We start from the raw sequence: 22409 nt of genomic DNA, 5'->3' as shown, positions 1-22409 counted from the left end.
TTCTTTCAATACCATAGATTTTTGATTAAGCTTTTCTGAAGCATTTCTTATTTTAGGGTATTCATGCTGAACAAAGAAACCAGTGAATCCCTGCAACAGGGGAAGTATCCCTATGTCATATTTTGTGAAACATGAACAATCTTACCATTTTAGAACAAAGCAGGTCAACTTAAAAAGGAATTTCTCTTTTTCTCCCTGATTTTTGGGAGAGTGGTTTGAAACTAGATGTTTGAAGTATCAGAACTATGTAGAGATGCGCAACTGTACGCCTTCTCCAGGTAAGTGCACATTTTGGGCACACTGGTAATACCAGTCCTTATTATTCAACGGATCTAGTTAAAATCTCGTAATGATTTCAAAATTGTGAAGTTTCTTCCACTTGGAGATGTCATCACCTTCTATTCTCATTCAAGCAGAAATCAGCATCATTATTTAAATTTGTAATGTGTCATGCTGGCTACAAAAATGCAGAGATGAACATAATTTTCATATTTGAATACTAAGCACATTGCACAGACTGAGATTTGACATAGAAGATGAGATAAAATATGGGAAAAATTTACTCCCTGACAACATACCATCAAAAAACTTGGTATACCATGACTGAATCTCACTTTTTCATATGTGCTTTATGAATTTGCAGCTGAAGGAAGAGAGCATATAGATAGAGCTCAGACGCAAAAATGGAAACTTTCAACGAGAAAATGTCTCTCCTCTCAGAATAAAGATCAAAAGAATTATAAAAAACAATCAGAAGGACATTAACTTAGTGCATCTTAATTAGTCAATGGAGAGACAGAGAATCAGAAGTGCAAATTGAGAGCCGTTGCTGAGTTGCCATATTTATATTGTCCTCCAAGGACCATTTGTTACATTACTATTTATCATACATTGAGATCTATGCAATTAAGAAGAAAAATCTGCCACTTTACTTTAAATTGTATCTTCAGTGAAATACAATTGTCTTCTCCCTAACATTACATAACGCCCCCAAAATACAGTTTACAAGCAGACTACTTCATAAAAGTATCATGTTTCGGTTACGGAGACTCAGTGTTGTATCCGATCTTGTTTGCTGTTGCTACCATGATTTTGAGAAATCACCACAGATTATTACATAGACAGGGAGTATTTTATTTAACTGGTTTTCTACAATTGCAGTTGAATGCCTATAAACATTTTACAGTTGGATTTACCACTTAAAGTTCAACTCAGCATCATGTTATATAACTCAAATCCTTTAAGGCACATCTGAAAAACAAATATTACAGAAAAAGGTTATCTTTAGTTACTGAAATTGGCTAAATTAAAAATACGTAATGATCATACCAAAGTGGCTTAAGATAAGGAATAACTGGGATAACTATTATGTTCTGTCAGTATCTACCAATATGTGCAAAGACTCATAAAACCTCTTATCACAGTGAGGTCGAAATCAGACAGAATAGATGTGAACCCATTTTGTGTCCACCAACTCGCCCATCAGTCTCTGGCAGCCCTTCTAGTGGTATGGTGACAAGGGCAGAGCTCTAAAGACCTTGCAGCACTCTCTGAAAGGGGATATGAGGGAAAGTCCTTTGCGTAGGGAATTCTTGCATTTTATATTTTTGTTCTGACTTCTAACAAAACTGACTTCCAAATCTCAAAACCTTTCTTGAAAATGGAATCACCAGTCTCCACAAGGCTTCTGCCAACAGGCTGGAGAAGCCTGTATTTTCTGCACCTGGCAAAGTCAAAAGCCTACCCTCAATCATTTACAGATAACAATCATTGGAATAAAAATTACGTAAACACAAGCAAGCTTGTCAGTGGTTTAAAATACCAGATCAGTGTGTAAATATGAATATAAGCAGTTTAGAAGGTAATCAAGCTATAGCTAACCAAGCAAAAGAAAGGCATTTAAAATTTGTTAGGCTTAGTTACATGATGAGGACTAAAGATAAATCTCGGGATTATGGAAAGGAGGCATCTCTCACCAGTGTCCATACATATACTTGCCTGGGGAAATTTTAAGACAAGAATAACTGATATTAAGTACTTATCCTTAATATTTAAAGCATTTATCCCTGGAGACTTAAATTGTGTGTGTGCAGGGGGGAATGACATTTAAGGCAAACAAAGTGTAAAAAAGTCAACTCTCCAAAAACAGAAACCAGAAACTACTAAAATAATATATTGGTACATAAGGGCTACACGCTATAGTCAATCTGAAAAGAAGTTGTATATGAGTAATCACATTTGTTTGAAAGCCTTTAGAAATAGGTTGCACATAACCAAGTCTTTCCCGAATATGGATGTAATTACCCAGGTAAATACCTTGAATAAAACTTGCTTCCTTTCCCATAACTCAATAGATATAATACCATGAACAGAACAATATCAATACCATATCTACTTAGGGCACAGAATATTCATGGTTAACGTAAATGTCATTTTATGGTAGCAGTCTGGACTTTCTGGTTTCACTTCATCGAGTGGGTCTTCAGAACAGTTAGACTTCTGATAATACTATTTCTAACAGGATGTTTTGGAAAGAAATAAAACACAAATGAGTGGTAACATCTACAAAGTATACAAAGCTTGGGAAAGTGATAGTGCAGGGCAAGCATCACCAATATTGTGCAGTCAAGATCATTTCATAAACCGGATTTGAGCAAATACATGCTTTGGCATACCAAATATAAAATCTTCTATCAACAACAACAAAATAATGGGGGTCGTTCCACTAGCGAAGCAATAACTCTCAAAAAGTTGGGAACATATTGGATATTCAACTGAACGTTACCTCCCATTGCCCAAATGTGATCACTGGCTAGATCAACGGGAGTGACGTTCACATATCTGCACAGTGACAGCAGAGCTAAAATCCTTCTTAATTACCCTCATATTTTGCATTAGTGAAATGCTTTGGTTTTAGTACTCACATTGACGAACACCCTTTCTGAATCTGGAGAGGAATCCAACCACCCAAAACAAAACACGGAAAACTAAAGTTGTCCAAATGAGTGGTGATTCAAGCTAAGAAGTTTTCTACAGGATTCAAGCATGCCAAAAGTGCGAATATGTTTCAGTCACTTGGCTGTTTATAGGGGAATAACACAGCCATGTCTAATCATACCATTCAGGAGAGAGTATGCTAAAGGGTTCTTTAATTAGTCTCTTTCTGCATGAGATGAGACATTTAATAGAAGACTTTTCGGGACAGTATACCAAAGTATGCTGACCCAAGACTCAAGTGCAGTACAGCAGTTATTTTTAATATAGATTTTTAACAGCTAATGAACATCCAACTCTCTTACAACTCTTTGAGGTATAGTGACCATCACTGGCAATATCTACACGGAGACTGAGTGCTTACCTCAAAGCTATGACCTAGATCAAACAAGAAAGAAATTGCCGTATGGTATACAAATATAGAGGAGGACAGAAACAAAACACTACGGGTTCTCCTGGGAAAGATGAAGCAATATTCTGGGAGTCCTCACAAAGGGTTTATACTACCAGCGTAACAAGGGTAAAATATATATGACGTTTCCACAGAGAAGAGATAAGAGAAGGGGCAAGGTGTATGAGGAGCCAATAGCAATTTCCTCAGCAGCAAAGCAAAGCTGTGAAATGGCCCTTGTGCTGCTGTACAGCCTCAAGAGAAGGACTGTTCTTTTTACCTCTTTGGAAGTTAACATATCTAATGTTTTTTTAAGTTACACATTGATCAAGCGTCACCACCAATACCCTACACCTTGTGCAATATTTTGTTTAACCAGAGCACTTTTGCTTAGTAGATTCACAGAAGCCGATCAGAACTAAAAGATTCGAGGTAAAATCCCGTAACTGCCTAAATCAATCTAAATCTGAGCTGCTGTTACCACCGTCTCTTCTACCCACAAGATACACTCCCTACTACCAGCAGCAGAGTGTGTGTGGCTGCACAGCATACCAGTAGGAGGTGATTTCTGTGAAACACCCTGTTTTCTTGTGAGTTGATAGCAGCTTTCTAACTGGTTTATTCTGGACCTGTACAAACCCAAAAGCAGGTCAAGAATGTGCACTGGAAGGAAAGCTGGGAAATGGGAAGTGTAATGGTGAAATCATAGTACTTCAGTCTTCGATTAACTGGAAATACTGTGTTAACTACATTCTTAAAAATTCTCCTTCTACATTCAAACCCCTCTGTTGGCTTCTAAAAATCAACTCAGCTTGAACTGCTGAACTGAATATTTATAGTACAGAAGTAAAAAGTTAATATTTTTAAAAAATTGAATGCAACTTTAAAAAAATTATTTTCTTGCAAGTCTGTGATCAGCTGAAAAGCAGAAACTTAAAAGTTACAAAAAGGAAGAACAGACTAAAAAAAACAGTCAACGCTTTGAGCAGTTTTCCGCTATTCACAGTAAGACTAAATTTTCACGAGCGTTTCTTTGGATGGCAATACCATTAAAAGCAGGTCCTTCGCACCCCGGGCTGCCCCCTCTTGCGGAAGGCACCTTGCTTGCGCAACTGCACAGGGATACACACATATTTAATCTGGCTCAGTTTTCTGAATCGTTTCACTGCCTGGCCCTGTAAACAGCTCTCAAAGCACAGCCAGGAGACAGGAGCTGTTTGAGGCAGCTCTCTCAATGGGAAAGTCAACAGCATCTCAAGCCCAAGATTTTAGCAGGTAAGCCAAACAGTGAGGTCCTACAAATTTTTAAACCAATCTAACACCAGCACTGCTGAGGTCTTACCTCCACTGCTAACACAGTCTAGCCTCTTCCATGAGACTAGTGCTGGCCCTTATGCAACCCAGAGGTGAGCAGGTTAGGGAACTAAACCAGGAGTAAATGACTCACTTTTTTGTGTGTTAAATGCTGTAATTAGTTGGTAGTTTGCTCACTTTCATTTTATTAATGATAGTTAAAAAAAGTCATTTTTAAACCCTTTTAAATATAATTACTCAATAGAAATGTGTTACTGAAGAACAAAAACATATATTGTTAATATATGAATATATTAACAATATAACTCAAAATCTGTTTCTAAAAATGCAATCCCTCTAACCAAATGCATACTTCAAATATTACGTGTTATTAGTACATGATAACTAATATAGGAGTTCAGTTGCATATTAATGAGCTGCATCATGCCACAAATTTCTAGGGAAGCTATTTTTTAATTGCTTCATGCTCTTTTATAGTTCCACTTCCTTCTAGCCTCCTTTATGCTTAATTCTGTATGAATAAATTAATGGGGAATATTCCTATTAAAGGCTTTTTTTTCAATGCATTTGCTCTCTTGGTTATCATGGAAATTATGCCATAATAAAATGCTATCGGTTATGGAAATAATATTTGTTAATACAAGTTGGAAATACAACTAACTCAAGTTGAAGGAAATAAACTGGAAATCCAAGAGTGTAAGTAAGGGGAGATTATAAATGTGAACTGAGGAACTGAACAAAGGTTAGAATATGATGACAACCAAAGACACAAACTGAATTAATCAAATTGTTAAAACTTCATTTACTCTGACTTAAAAAGAATAAATATTATTATGCTGAAGTGTTATTATTACTGAGAGACAGGACAAAAAGCAAGCAATAGCACAGCTCTTCAAAGTTCATACAGGGCTCTCAGGGATACTACTTCTTTTTCAGCTATATTACATTAATCATAAACCCAATTAAGCTTAATTTTCAATATATTCCCATCATAACAATATAAATTTGTTAAGTTCCAGAAGTGTTTAAAAACTCGAATACAGAAATATGCAGTCTATCAGAAAGCAGACAAACACATAACATAGTGAGAAAGATGACTACCTGACATATAGGGATCTCTTCTGGCTGGTTCGCAAAGATCCTGATCCTGAACTAATGCTACTGTTCATCATCTGCTCCCGTAAATCATGTATTTTAGCTTCAAAACGACTGTATTCTGTAAGAAAGGGAAACACCATAATTAATTTCCCCTGAGTTTCAGCAATTATATTATTCACACAAATGTTGAAAACCTAAGAAAATAAACGTTTGTTACTGCTTTTTCAATGCAAGAAAAAACTTTCAAAAAACGCTTTTATTAAGCATTATCTTTTGTGATAAAAAAATTTTACATTTATCAACATTAACTGAAATAGATTCTGAAAGAACTGTGATGAGACACAAAGCAAAAACACAACAAAATATCCATTAAAGACTTCATGTTTTTCAATCTATAGTTTACAGTAACTATTTTTAATCAAAACAATTTAGCTTACAATTATCATTTTCATAGTAATAAGACGACTGATATAGATCCATTTTACCTCATTACAAAAGAAAACAGCAGAGCATATATTTGAAATGCATATTTATCACAAAGAATTATGTATTTTAAATATAAAAAGTGGGAGTTAAGTGTCTGAAAAAACAGCACTGAATAGATATTTTGGACTTTAATGAGATAAAGAATTTAGTACTACAAGCTGAGAAACATGCAAAAAATTTTCTGAATAAGACAATATTCCCATGGGATCTTAAGAAAGGATAAAAATGCAGAATTCTGGCACAAGTCTCGATCCATCTGTAAACGGCATCAGACATTCAAACTCCTTTTACATAATTATGTACAGTGCTAATCCTCGAAAAACGGATTGTGTTCTTAAGCAGCACTGTGTACTAATAAAACTAAGCTAAATGCATTTGATTTTAGATACAAAGACAGGCAGCAAAATAGTAAGAGCTTCTTCAGGAAAAACATTTCCTGAAGGGAGGTACTTACATGCCGTCAGCATAAAGTATGAACTCAAAACAAGTAAATTTTTCCTTCAGTTGACTAGTTTGGACTTCAGGATCAACAGATCTACTTCTAAAAGCTTACTAGTTAAAGAAACACTCTACAGCCACCACCTTCTCCAGGAGACCACGTGATGCAAGATTATAACAAGTCAACATTGGGAGAGCCTGGGTGTGTGCAACAAGCAGCTGCTCAACTGGATCCGTTTCTGCTGCTCTCCCTTGCTGCACCCTCATTCCCTGTGGGCATCAAATTTACTCAGGAAATGTAAGACTGAAAGAGGGCTTTAAAATGCAAAAAACTCAAGGAAATTTCTAAATTAAGATTCCTTTAACAGTCATAATTAATGCCACAAATGCAGTACTTTAATACCATAAATGACTGATCATATCACGTTCTGCAGTACTTTCTCCCCACAGATTCAGACAATGACCACCAAGACTTGTAGATTAACCAGAGAGGAAGGAAAAAAATTACATAAGTTATAGAAGAGTATACCATGGACTAGTTTCTGGTGTATCATTTTATTCATCAACTTAACTATAAATCTAATGTCCTAGCAATAACAGTTATAATCAATCCTATCCAAATGAAGACAATATGAACAGTTCTGTCAGTTGTCCTGACTTTGGTCCTTCAAAACCAAAAGCTAGTAGTTTTTAAGATACTACTTCAGTTTTTAAAATACTAAATACCATTGCACAAATAAAGTCCAGACGAAATAATTTATACCACTACTAATCCAGACTGATGAAGTTGAGAAGAAAAACAAAAACATCATTTCCACGCCTGTTGATGCTATTGCTAATAGCAAGAGTTCAAGATGACAGGACGGTACTCGAAGAGGCAAGTGAGAAAATGACAATTTTTAGAACACAATATTGCTTAGAGGAAGGGCCCAGATGCAGACAGAGTACAGTCTAATCCTGCCTTGCTACTGCTCCTTGCTACTGCTACACTGTGTGGCCTTGGGCAAGTCGCTTCATTTTACTGTACTTCTCCCCTTCCTCACAGCAGCTGGTCTTAATTATTTAGACTGTAAATCCTCAGACACATTCTTTTTATGAAAAATAATCTGAATAGGATTTCAAACAGCACTTGCATACCTGCAGTTAATTTATACAAATGTGTATGTTCATATTATAATCCTGCTTAACAGCTGGTGCCTCCCTTTCACAGCTGAAAGTTGTATAACAATGACTAAATAGAATGCAATTTCATCTTAAAATGACAACAAAGCAAGCTATCCACTTATCATGAGACAGATACCAAAATATCATCTCCATACAGGAACAAATTAGACATATGAAAAATTTTCACGCAGTTTGAGATATTGCAGGTAGGATACGTGAGGCAAAAAACACTTCTTTTCCCTAGTCTCTTTTCCCAAACAAGTTGCACCCACATTTCAGAATAGCTAGAAGCCTGATACCTAAGGTAAGGGAGAAGGTAGTGCTAGCCTTTAGGATTAGACTGAACACTTCCTAGGACTAGGTTTTCTAATCTTCTAAGCATGGTCAATTGTGCATATTGTGGATAGGACCTTTTTTGTCCCATGAATTTTTAACCGATTGATTCACTGAAAGTAATACAAACCAGTGTATCACAAGCAAAATCTTTACTTTTTGACACACTGATATTTTCTGACTAAAACATAGTTTGCCCCAAAATTCTTAATCTGTTCTAATCAAACAACAAACAACCCAAGTCACTAAACAAGGCAGAACGTTATGGCTTCCCACTCCCAGTGCAGCTCACATTACAGGAAAAAGAAATTTTTATTGATTCTGCAGCTGATATTCTCCTTCATTTCTCACATGCACACATACACATATGTTTTTGCACTTGTGTCTGTCTTAATTTCACTCATCTTACTGAACACAAAAAACCAAAACAATACATGAATCTATCATGGAGAATTCTGCTTATTTTGCAGTGCAGCTAGCCAGATGGTTTGGGTTTTACTTTGGGACTCAGAAGACCAGAATTTAATTCCCTGCAGTGCCTTTTTTTTCCTGGGATATTGGCCACAGTTCATTTTCCTTCTGGCTTTGCCAGATTCCTATTAGCAAAACCATAATAATTCTATTCTATAAAAGCTCTTGAACAGCACCTATCATTGCAATTCTGAATTTTCTGCAGTAGGTAGTAAATGACACTAGTCACATCAACACCGGTAACATTCACCTTTCTTTGCCCATTCTTTCTCAGGAGAGTGATACAGACAAGCTTACATTTGTGAAGACCTCCATACACCATATTCTTTGCTTTATGTGGCTACACTGCTCTGTTCACTAAAGAAGTTACTGTCAAAGCAATATATCTTTTATCAGGAGCTGGAGATGGTTGGGTGTACAAAAGTTGTTTGGTTCCTGAGGGAGTTTTCAGACTGGCTGTCAGGAGAGCTCTATCATGCAACTGTTAACTATCACGATGAAGAACTGTATTTCACCTGAGGAATGATCTTGCAAGTCGTTCACATCTCTCTCTCTCTCTCATTTATTTTTTTTAAAGATCAAAGTGCTAAGTTCTAAGCATACTACAAGAATGGTAGCACTGATTTCTGACATAGGAGATTTTTTCCCTATGTGAAAGGAAAGTAAGCAAGGAAAACATTAGATAATCCAATTTCGTGCTAGAGTCTGTTCAACATTTTAAAATATCTGCAGTTCTTTGCACCGTCAGAACAGAAATTTGCAATCTCTTAAGACAGTCATATCTCATCTATTGGAAGAATCGGATATTTCCTCTGTTGCAGTGGGTAAAACACCATTTATAGGGGAAACTGTTGCTTACTACTCCTTAATTCTACTTCATCCTACATATTTTCTTCAGGTTGCCACTGCTGCTGCTGTTTTCCAGAGTAATTCAATTTCTCTCATCAGACCTCCCGGGAAATAAGTGCTGAATAACAGACAGGGACATCTATAGCAGTAAGGAGGAGAATAATGTCTAGAGAGGCTCCTGCCATACCAGGAAAGCAAAAACGGAAACTAATGGGCTGTGACTTCAAAGGTTCTAATGTTCAAGAAAAAGAGGTACCAAGAAATGCCATAATTAGGAGAAGCTTAAAACAACTCTGTGCAGATGGAATGTGGTGAGTCCCTTCAAAGTTTTTTGACATTGAACAAGCCAAGAATTTGAGATGTGCTCCTGTAAGACAAGTTCTTGGAAAGAACAGGATGGACAGATACCTCAAACAATCACTGAGTTTGGTGCCAAAAAGTAGGCAGGATTTTCTTCTTTAAAGTCCTGGAGAGTTTGATATGAAATACAGTGGAACGGAAACTAATGCTGGAAATAGAAAAGTAGACAACAACAAGACTCTTGACAGCACCAGAAAACCAGTGCCAGTGTGGTACCCAGAGGATCAGCACCCATCCCTGTTGACAAATGGACATATTGCCTAATTAGACATGGTTCAGCTTGGGCAGGATGAAGCAAAGTGTGAGCTCTGCTATCTGTCTGGGAGAGGTCATATCTATCTCTGTGATTGGGAAGAGTTGCATATCAGTTGTCTTCAGCACCTTCCATTAAAGAAAAGAACAGTGATGTCATCCAGTAGTTTATGAAATGTAGAGAAGTAGTTGCAGGATAGCAGGCAGAAGAGTGGCCACAGCTGCTCTGCCTTCTGCTCTACAGAATTGGAACACTGACAGGCAGCAGCTGGTAGCAAGACTAGAATCTCATATCTGAGACTTCTACCAGAAATATGATCCATACAAAATACAACTTTATTTTATAGAAATACCCAAAACCTATCTGTACACTTATATGTTTTTAATCGCTCTTCAGTAATACTTTATTGCTTATTAAACACAAAACAAAATGCAAAGAAATTGCAGAGAAGTAGTATCAAATCTATACTAATGAAAGACTTAACATAATGGCTATACTAAGAAATGCCTCAGCTAACATAACATAAAAGCAGAAGTACTAGGTACGATCAAAAGGGCCAATCTTAGCTCAGCACCCGTGTCTCACAGTAACCAAGTAGTAAGTATTCATGGAAAATTATGATTGGGCAAGCACAGAGGGATACTTTCCCCTTAAGTACTCTTATCCTGCAGTACTTTAAATACTTCCAGAATATCATTTACTGTATGTTTAAGTTACATATTTCATTTGCTTTATAATCACTAAATTCCCCCCAAACACTAGAAAATCCTTTTTTTTTTTTTGTAGTTCCATTCTTTCTGATGTGGTATGCATAACATTAGATATCTAGTGTATGACAAAACTGATCATATTTTTCTCACAGATAACAATGAATTCTGCATAAACTTCCATATGACTGCATGTGGCAAAATCACACTTTGCACAAGTGTATTTAAAAACTTAAAGTTATGCCTATTTTTCCACTTTAACCAGCATTCCAGAAATTTGGAGCTGGAATAGGCACAGTGAACAAGATGATCAAGAAAGCAGAGAGTCTCTTTAAAAGGGAATGAAGAACTTAGATGAAAATGAATATGATTGATATCTGTAAAAAATGTGACTGGGGCAACTATTGAGAAAGGAGATAAAGCTATTTAAATAAAAAAGTAAGACTGGCATTAACCCAAAAGGAGTAAGCTGTTCATGAAAACTCAAGCTACAAATATTCTTTTAATTTCCACAGCCATCAAAACACAGATTCTGAAATAGTGTCCTAATATAAACAGTGGTGGCACAAAAGAAAACAAAAATCCTCAAGTCTCTTTGGAAAACAATTTGCAAAGAATTTGATTAGGTTTCTGAAACCTGATCATATGAAACAGCAGTGAATGCGATGCAACTCAGGAGCTCTTATTAGTCCAAATTGTAGGAAAGCCACTAATGCTACACCCCAGAAAAGGAGTAATAAGCAATAACAATACACATAAAACTCTCTATGAAGTAAGACTATAAGAACAATGGTATCTCTTAATGACTTAAATTTTTCCAAAGCTTCCTATGAGTTTATTGGTGGGAGGGCACGGGGCGGGGGGGAGTACTTGCTGTCATAACATAGAGCTTCAGAAAGTAGAAGGATATGCTGCTTCAGTTAATGGCATTTACACAGCAGCAACACCCCCCACCCTCCCAAGTAAAAACACCAAACCTAACCCTGATTTACACCTATGCGATTGTTAGGAATGTTGGTTGCTTACATCCAGGCTCAAGTTAAACCCTAACATTACAGTTGATAAGTAGATGCTGTAGAACTAGAAAAAAACCCTGCTGTTTCATGTCTACATATATGCTCAGCAGCAAAAAAAAAAAAAAAAAGGGGGGGGGGGGAGGGGAGGGATAGATTAGAAAATCTTGGAAGGTTCCTCTGCTCCAGTCCCTAAAGTGATTTTGCCTAGAAAACTGCAACACTTTCAATATCAACTTTACTTTAACAGAAATCAAACTTTCAGAAGAAGGGTCTGAGCAGTGAAATTCTCATAGACTGCCTACCTGGTGAGCAAAAAGAGGACAGTGCTAAACAGGTACACAGTGAATAGTCTATATAGACAGACAAGGAGCAAAAGGGCTGCAATAACAATTCATTTACTCTGGAACACACATCGTAGCAAAGAGAGGCAAAAGAGCAGCAGACTACCACAAGGGATGGAAAAATTCAGCAGGCTGAGACGACAGAAGGAAAAGCAAGTCACAGAAAGAGGGAGGTGTGTACAGGGAACAGATGGCAGCATGGCACTGAGAAGCAGAGATTCTTGCATATACTGAGGCTGCTAAGAGCTGAAAACGTTCATTTCAATTAAAAAAAAAAGTATGCTCCTCGCTTCCTTCTTCCCATCTGTCTGTGGAAAGCCCTCCTTCAGCAGGCTTCATTAGATCTATCAAAGCAGGACTCCTTTGCTGAGAATTTTGTCTACTGTTTTTTTTCTACTCCCAAGATACTCATAATTTTCTTCTGTCATGCTGCCTACAGACAAATTGAGAAATGGAGCCTCACAGTAAGTTATGATGACCACCATCACATTGATCTAGTATTGATCTCCCATTTGTTTTCAGGTCTAAGCTTATGAAGCAGGACCAGCTGGCTCATCTGATGTCTAGCACAGCACATAGCAGAGTGAGGTTATATTTATGAACTCTAGTTGGGTATCTCTTATTTACGCTGCTACTTGACAAATTCATAGGTACCATTCATATTTTGTACGTCCTTACTCAAAGTACCGCATGAATCTTTGCTGGTGCAGAAGGCTGTGGAGTATATCATGCTTAGTACAACTACACAAGGGAAGAGATAATCTATTAAAATGTATGGACCAAAATAAAAACATCACAAAACATTTCTGAGGAGCAATTACTTGGCTTCATTGCTAGTCTCTTCATATTAACACAAACTAAGAGAGACCACAACACCTTCCACATGCTACTGGTGGCTTTCACACATCCTGGTGTGTAATGAACTTTCACTTCATTCATCACTTGAAAGGCTAGACCACAGATTTTCAAAACAGTCAGAAAAATGGCACTTGCATTTAGTTAAGAAATCCTTCCACAAAACTTGCAGAATTCACAATGAGAATGGGTCTAGTCACTACTGAAGTGAAGACTCCCACCACCCTCCTTAAAGAGCTGAAGTGAAGTTTTAAAGGATTAAAACATGTCTAAATCGCCTTATAGTACTGTCTGGCTACACTATTTATAACAGAACCCTTCTTCTAATCTTAATGGGACAGATTTTAAAGGTGCTTTAACTGGCTAATCTAGATTACTTACGAATGAATAGAACCAGGTATAAAACAAGCAGGGGAAAAAAACTGGAACACTAGAGACCGCATACCCCCAAAATAGGGTAAACCATGACACTTCTAGAGTCTTCATTTTGTGAAATTGGGGTGTGCTGATCTTCTCAACCACTTTGGGTTACGACAATCCAGGTTCTCAACTAAACCAAGTGAAGCTCATCCATTTGACATGAAACAAAATTGAAATCTTAATTTTGTGAAGCCATTATTGGCCACTCTACCTGGACTTTTATAAAAGCAGAATTTAGAAGATAGTTCGGGAAAAATGCTCAGAAAATAATCTTAGCTTGTGAGTATGAAAGTGGCACCAGTTTCTAGAGCTTAAGTTACTTCAATTGTTTTAAATGTCACTAGAAAACAGTGCAGAGATGAAGTGACACAAACAGAAAAACTGGCCCAATATTGGCCAATGAAAGGGAAGCTCTAACAAAGCATTACTTTTTCTTTCATGAGTCATTTGTTTTAAAGACACAAGAATGAAAAATACAAAGTTGTTATACTTGAATCTTTTTTTCAGTAGATGTACACATTCCTTCAAAAGAAAAATACATGAAAATCTCATTTACAGAGTGTCAGGAGTTTTGATTAAACTATTGCATTGTACTGAATACATTTTCCACAGAGAATCAGTTACATTTCCTTTAATAAGTCTGAAAGAAAAGTGTACAGAAGGTAGCTTTATGAACAATACAATTCCAGAAGCAGCACTTATACAAAAAGTACCTTAAAATCTTTGAGGACTTGGCACCTTCTCCTAATTTCACACTGATCTGCCCAGTCACCTAAGAACATTGAGCTAAACTGATCACCTAACCGTCTGTCTTCTCTTTCAGAAAAGAAGATGTACAGAGATGAACTTGATCAGGTGAATTACAAATGGAAGATGAATGAAGATTTTAAATTCCAAACAATAGACACCCGATAACTCACATTAGGAAAGACTGTAGTGTTAGTTATAATTATCCTTTTATTTTGGTACATCAGTTGGATCCTTGGGAAAAGGAAAGTGCTGCTACCCTTTCCTCTCATCTGACACACTTCTCTGAATTTTGCCCTATTTTGAGAGAAGGGTCAGGTGATCTATGAATGAATCCTGATGACAACACACACTGTCTACTCTCTGGTGCTATCTCCTCCAAGGCTGCCCAGTTAATATGCACGTAATTATAGTTAATATAAAATGGGTACTTAACTGCTCAGTTCTGATCTAGAATAACTGAGGAAAAATGTTTAACTTGTGAAATACTTTATTCAATTTCAACCATAGGCCCAATATATTTATTAAGATTTTTATTTCTAAATGGTTAAATGCACCCAAGCTATAACACAGTTATGGTTACCTAGCGATACCTTGAGCCTTTTCAGAATGGCAAAATTTTGACCTTCTAAAAATTCTGAATTTTGAGGCAGCCTTATATTATCGTGTCATCCTCAAAACACAGAACAAGAATGTTTTAGACGACACTTAAAACTGAACAGGTATAACAACGGGGAAAGAGGAAACAGCCCTCCAGCACCTCTGGACATTCCTATACTTTCTCCTTGCTGCTTCTCTTCCCGCTACATTCCCTTTAAGCACTGAGTCTCCTCTATTCCTATGTTACTGTAGAGCATGATCATAATTCTGACCATCTCTAAATTCCCACTCTCAGGAGATGCACACACACATCCAAATTGCTTAGAGCTTCCTCTCATTTTCCACACTTATATCACAATTTTCCTTGCGATACCTACATCTCTGGAAAATCCGAAGAGGCTGTAAAAAGGGAGAAGGCAGTATGATTCCACGGTGTCTCTGCAGAGCCAGGGAGCAACAGAAAAATGAAATGGCTCAGAAACATCTACAAATGAAAATCACCGATCAAATGCTCTTTTATACTGCAGTAGTGTCACTTTCTTTGAAGCTGATGCAGGTCATGGTGTGTTGTTTCCATTGGAACTCACTGTAAAGCAAAACCTCCTTTTGTTCGTGAATGATGTCCTGAAAAGAGACAGAAATGCCTGTCCCAAGCAGGAGGAACAGCTTCGAAAGGAAGAGGAAAATGAGAACAACTGTTCAAGTTTCCCACCATTTCTGCAGGGTATTCCCCATCTCCCAGTCTCTTACTCTCCCAGCATGGACACTGCTCTGCAGCACCCAGCCCTAGCAGGTCCATCAAACCCAGAGGTCTCTGCTACTACAGACATTTTTTTATATATAGATACATAAACATATGTATTACAAATTTTTATATAGAGAGAGTTATATATTATATATAAATATACACACACATGTATGTACCACAAAAGTATGTACAAGAACAACTCAGTCCATGACTCAACATTTTACAGCAATAGATCTTAGGTCTGTTGCAAGATAAAACATAAAATGTACAAAGAGAAAGAAGTCAAATGGCTACAGAAGTGGTGTCTGATAGAAGAGGCTCTTCTGTAAACAGGAAAATGCCTTCACATTTCCTATTTGGCACTTAGCTATCCCAAAGAGTGCTGGTGAGTTGCTGAAATTTCACTTAGTGTAACAGGAAAATTTTGTAAGGTATTTCACAAATATAATGAGAACGTTCTGGTGAAAATTAAACTCATATCCAGAAGGATAATCTTAGAAATAAGACTCCATCTGTTTTAAATTCATTCTGTAACTAAGAAACACTTCTGATATTTAAGGGAAAAAAGAGATCAGCCATTATGTGATTTGAACCCTGGTATAATTAAAGAAGCATCATTTAACCATATTAGCTTACTTTGAGCCCAGTAACTATTATTTGATAAAGCTTGTTGTCTCTCTGGATTTGAGGAGACTGAGATATAGAAAACTCAATCTTTTCTGTGGTAGGATCCTCTCCCCCCCCCCCCCCCCCCCAAAAAAAAAAAGAAAAAAAAAGATTAATGTGTTTTCCAGGTTACTCGAGCTTTCCTGAGAGAGAATTGTTTGCAAGATCCTCTTTTCCCAGAACCCAGAGGTGAAACACAAATGGGGAATTTCTGATAGAATTAATGTGGTAGGATGTTACAGTATAAATCAGTATTCCCCACCAAATCTATGAACGTACAAACTGTCATGCACAATTACAGGGAGTGATGTGAGCTGATCCCAAATGTCTTCCAAATGCTCTTATCATACTGAATCTATTTACTCAGTTATAATGAGCACTGATGGATGTCTAGAATCTCCTTGATCTGTCCTAGCTGTCAGCATCTTTTACTAAAATCCTGCTGGAACCATGAATATAAGTAACGAACATGTACAATACAAGCAATTATAACTGATGCTCAAATAAACTGATGTGCTTCCTCTTTGGGAAGATATCTGAGAAACACTGAAGATTAATTTTTAATTATGACATTCAAAAAAGGTAAAAACTATTAAAATGACAGTTCATAAAACTGTTAGATATATGTAGATCATTTCCCAACTTAACTGAATCAAGTGAGGGGAAAACCATCAACAGCTGTAACTTAGGAAATCTGAAGATCAAACACACACACTTTTGTCAAATACATTCAACATTAAGATTGGCAGGATCATATTTTCTATCTGGAAAGTCAAATCTCAACTCGACTGCTTCCCTCTGATAATAAATGGATACAAATCTTTAAGGAAATACTCTTTCTTTACTGCTCCCTAAGCTATGAACGGTAACCATCTGACCCAAGTTACTTTCCACACCAGACCTGAAGAAAGCTGATAGCTGGAGTTCCATTCAATCTCTCTTTTTATGAGGAGTAGGAAAAGGCAAACAGATGTCAAACTGAAAGTCAGACATTAGCAACTAGAGCTCTGAGGTATGTTGTCCATGTGTCCAAATTCACACTCTTCCTCCAAACTGCAATGGTTCTCAATATAGAAAAATACTCCTAGATATACTTCTCAGTGGCATCCTTCGAAAGGACGGAATAAGCTCAAACACGCTTCTTCAACTCCCCATTTGGAGTGGAAATGTAAGCACTACGTTACAGAGAAAGATGGGAATATGGCCTCCACATCTTAAAGAAATTTTCCTTTTTTGAATAGTGTATCACATGTCCGCCTATAAAACTTCAAGAAACATCCATCCTCTGAAACATCCATCCTCCTTTATGAGAACCTCACTCAATACAGTTCAACTGCATGCAGGCTCCTTCCAAAATGCTTCAGCAAACATGTAGGAATGAGTACAACTCCAGGTTTAAAGTCTAGAAATGGCAGTTGTTGAGAAATTTGTAAGAGAAGCAGCATACACTGGGCAAACCTCTGTGCAATGACTCAAAATACCACCAGTCAAGCACCTCAAAATGTGTTTCAGGAAAACCTGTTACCTACTTGGACGAGCAGCAATGAAGAAAGTTTCTTCTCTAATGCAGAAAGATCATGAACCATCTGAAATGCTTGGTTCTGTGATTATAAAAAGGAGTTCTGACTTTCAAAGTATTAAGAGATCCACTTTTAAAAGCATGAGCCCCAGAAAAGAGAACTGAAACTGCTTCATCCAAATGAAATTTGGACACATTTGGATGAAAGTAAGTGTTTGTGTCCTAGGATATATTCTACCAGAAAAACATTCATTCTGCTGCTAGAACCACATCTCATCCTATCTCCCTCGCAGAAGAAACAGTGACCATGAATGCCCTTATTATATAAATAACTGGCCAGATGCTCAAAAAGACAACTCATGGGCAAATACAAGCATAAGCTTTATTTCTTATTGAATAGGGAGAAAGTAGAGAAAGGTGTGACAATTGTGACAAGAAAAGGTGTGACACCCATGAGAGCACTTGCAGAGGTTAGGCCAAACGTATCAGTATTTGCCAATTCTGACACAAAGGCAAAGCAAATACTCCAGAACCAATGCTGACCTCACTATTCTTTCTGAAAGGAAGCCTCAGCATGAGCACTCCCAGGAAGCACCTGTGAAACTCAAAGACCTGCAGACTCAAAACCTGAACAGGCTGCACACCCTTTCAAGACACTGACAACATGGGTTGGCTGCAGGGATTCGCACCACCAACCAGACACAAACAAATCTGTTGGCGTTATTACTGACAGAGTTCCTGGGTCAGTGGAGATATAATGTTGTTGTTTTTTTTTTGGGGGGGGGGGGGGGGGGGCGGGGAGGAGGGAGAACATGGTGGGGGTGTACGTGAAAGCCAACAGTTCAAAGCCTCAGGGAGAAAGGTATAAAATAAACAGGACAAAAGAGAAGAAACAAAGAAAGAAGAAAGAAAGGTGTACTGACACATCAAGTGTCTCACAGTGCAGATACAGGCAGAAGTCCTGCTAAGGGCCTACACTTATCCCCTGCTGGTACTGCTAAAGGGAAGGTTCAAGCGGACAACTCACTGCAGGCAAGATTTACTGATGTGTCATCCAAGTTAGTAATACCATAAAAAGACTTTGATCATCGTAGTTCATATCAACATATCAAGAATGTATTATTACATATATAATAATGTATAATCATAATACATGGCTCTATAGACTCAAGGAACACATACCATTTTAGACTACTGAATTGTTCAAGTCTCAAAAGGCAACAGCATTTGAAACATGCTATGAAAATACAAGAGGACAAATACATGTATTGTGATGAGGCAGTATTACTTGGCTTCTGCAGAACCCACAAAGATTAGGATACTCAGTATTAACTGCAGTCTAATCTGGATCAGAAGAAATTGTTGGATAAATATCAGCTCAGTACAAAATAGAGGAACGAAATCCTGACGGTTTCCTTAGGTCAGCTGAATCAACACAACAGAGAACGAATTAATTTTTTATCCTCCTACCACTACAGAAAACAAAACCACATAAATATTAAAGGATCAAGACAATAGTGAAATATAAGTAACAATGTGGCATTTCTATTACGTTCTGGATTTTCTGGCCTAGTTTTCATTTTAGGATGCTGTTGACTTTCACTGAAAAAGTCAAAACTTCCGAACATGATCAAATAAAAAAAAAAAAAAAAAAAAAACAAACACAAGTTGTGGCACCAACTCTTTCAAATATGCCTATCTGGTCACTTGTAATTATGCTAATAGAGGCATGTGTCTGTCTATTGCATAATTTGTTTCTTTTCTCCTCAAAACAGAGCTTAAGAGGGGAGGAGAGGAAAGACACTGTGACTTATCTTTCTCTGAATTTCAAATCCTAAAAGTGAAACTTCAATGCATGCAGCAACTATCTTACCTTCTGGACGGTACTGAGCAACAATAGTTACTGCTTGGCCTGCATTCTTCAGGGCTGCTGCTGCTTGTTCATGGGTTGCTGTTTTGAGGTCTACCCCATTTACCTACAAATAATAGAAAAAACTCTTTATCAAAATAATTTGTGTTTATCATTATCACCATGGAATAGAGAGTCACATGAACAAAAATTAACTGGATACAGACTGGTTTCCACGTCATGTGATTTTCCTGTTTCTAACATTACAATCCAGTTAACACAAACAAAGATTACTAATCTTTACTGAAATCCAAAGTCAATGAGCTCTGTCTCATATAAATCCATATGTTAAGAAATACTGTAACAGGCCTAGCATATCACTTCATGAATTTTTATTCACTACACCTATCTTCTTCTTAAGACCTTCTTCACTCCCTTTAAGGACACACACAGAAAATGTTCTGTCGTTATCATCTCATCTTTCTTCAACAGGCATTTAGGGACTTCCTGAGCCAAAGCTTACCTACAGACCACTACGTTCAAGAGCCAGGGATGAACCTCATCTTCCATGAAATTGCCTAGCCTTGTTTTCAATGCATCAGATATAAAAATGTCAGAAAGAGAACTGTCTGAAGCAGAAATTTGTGTCACATTGTAGACCAACAGCATTTTTCATAGTTGCTACAAACCCCCTATAATACAGACGAATGTCAGTATCAGTATTTTAGGAACAGCAGAGCTAAATTCATTTTTTTCCTCCTAAATAACTACCAATTCACGTTTTAATTGCCCTAAGAAATTACTCTTCATAAACTAAGTCATTTTAAGAAAAAACATAAAATCTTTATAACATTCAGCACTAGCAGAGAGAATAGGCTCTGAGATGGGTATTATTATGCCTAACAGGAAGTTCAGCAGATACTCCAGGAAGCAAAGGACCAACTTTCAGACGTTACTGCCAAATGTCTCCATCTTGTTAAAAGGCTTGTTTCCAAAGGCTGCAATCTTTCAATTTGGGCATATATACCCTGGCTACCAGATTAAGAGAAGTTAGTGGCCAATAACCTCTAAGTCTGAACAAATATCTCTGAGGTAGGAAAGTGCCATTTTCATCAGGTTACAGATGAGAAACAGAGGCAGACAAAAACTTCAAAGATGCTTTGAAATATTTGGATTACCCTTCCATTGTCTCAAATTCAGCATAGCTAATGACATTATTCTGCATATAATCTATATTAACTAAGATTCAGGAAAAAGAAGATTTAAATAAATAAATAAAGCAGCAAGGAATCCTACTGAAATTATTCGATCTCCTTTCCTAAGCTCTCCACTCAGGTCAGCAGGCCCTCCTGCAAGGATGAAAGAGATGAAAATTCCTTCTCCATCTTCTCCTCCAACAATGTTGAAACCAAGGCCTGTTGATCCTCGATGCAGGACAACTTTTCTAGGCTCCCTAAACGAAAGAAAAAAACACAGGGTCTTGCTCACTAGTCACATATAAAAGTAGAATAAACAATTCAAGAGCCTTAATATAGCTCAGTCTTACTCCTCCAGGCACCATTCATTGTCTCTCTCCCCACTAAGATGTACAGTCTACAACTAGTGACAACTAAGGGACAGAACAGTAACACTGGTTAAGGCACAATAAAGAAAGTATGGTCTTGTGCCTACTGCACACTTGTAGAAAATCCCAGACCTACATCCTTTCCCATAATATCATAAAAGGTTTGACCTAGATGTCTTTGTATCTCAGTTTCCTCCCTTGTACAATGTGGACAATACTTATGAGATATACTGTAATTCTAACCTTGTTACTTATACAGTATTTTAAAAAGCTAAAGGGAGAATATAACAGTAAAATTAGCATGACATACATCATTTTTGTTAACTGTTCACCAACAAAAACTTCTTATAAGTCCTGTACACTGAATAATCTTAAAAAGGAGTAATTTCACACTTTAAGTTTTTAAATCGATCATTTAATATCGATTATAGAAGCAAAGCACTTCATACAATTTTAATGATAGTCTCAGTTTCACTGCATATGCATATCCCAATGCCACATGAAATGATGCATTATTTCTCAGTTCGTTAAAATATACTAAACCCTTACAGAATTCAGTGTGAAGTGAATGATATATCTAACTAATAACAAATACAACAAGATATTATTTTTCTTTCTAAAGCTTAAAAAAAAATTATAATGGAAAAGCTAACAATGAAAAAATACGTCCTTGCTGGTTTAATTTCACTACAGTTGATCAAGCAATAAATACAGCAAAGAAAAGTTGAAGAATTATGCATAAATCCTTTCCAAAATAAGATTTTACTGCTTTCTTAAATACATCAGCAATTTATTTACAGCAACTGCAGCTGAAAAACCCCCCTAAACTAAGTTGTTTCATTTATTCTATAAAATCCCTCTTTGTCTTAGATGAGGAGGGGAAAGAAGAAATAGTGAACAAGCTAAAAGGCTGAATTATTAGATAAGTCCACTTCTAGTGAAGAAATAAAAAAATCTAACCTGCTACTTTAACCAATGGAAGAAAAGCAAGGATAATTTCAGAAACCAACGAACAATATCTAGTATTAAAGCACAGCAGCTGTGTACTGCATTTAAAAAGCACTAGAGAGCACCAAAGAACAATTAATGAACATGAATTATTTTGAGACATTAGTTATTAATTTTTAGGATAAATTAAGAAGCTGAAATTAAAACAACAAGAAACCAAAAACCCCAGAACCCAGAACTTTAGTTTGCTCTTCAAAAATCACTGTTTTTGCACTGGC

General features: G+C 36.9%; 1 protein-coding gene across 10 annotated transcripts in view; it reads right to left on the bottom strand.

The window, feature by feature from the left end:
• The window catches only part of LOC112981701 (disks large homolog 1), a 175633-nt gene that overhangs the window by 28349 nt on the left and 124875 nt on the right, over window positions 1-22409 (bottom strand). For all 10 annotated transcript variants that reach the window (XM_064516828.1, XM_026097547.2, XM_026097548.2 and 7 more), the window contains 3 exons: window positions 20916-21072; window positions 19644-19746; window positions 5801-5915 (listed from right to left, as the gene is read on the bottom strand). In XM_064516828.1, coding sequence (XP_064372898.1) covers window positions 5801-5915; window positions 19644-19746; window positions 20916-21072 — 375 coding nt within the window. The remainder of the gene's footprint in view (window positions 1-5800; window positions 5916-19643; window positions 19747-20915; window positions 21073-22409) is intronic.

This window comes from Dromaius novaehollandiae, chromosome 9 (genome assembly GCF_036370855.1).
Source record: "Dromaius novaehollandiae isolate bDroNov1 chromosome 9, bDroNov1.hap1, whole genome shotgun sequence".
Taxonomy (NCBI): Eukaryota; Metazoa; Chordata; class Aves; order Casuariiformes; family Dromaiidae; genus Dromaius; species Dromaius novaehollandiae.
The sequence above is the reverse complement of the archived record's forward strand: the minus strand, read 5'-3'. Positions and strand labels throughout refer to the sequence as shown.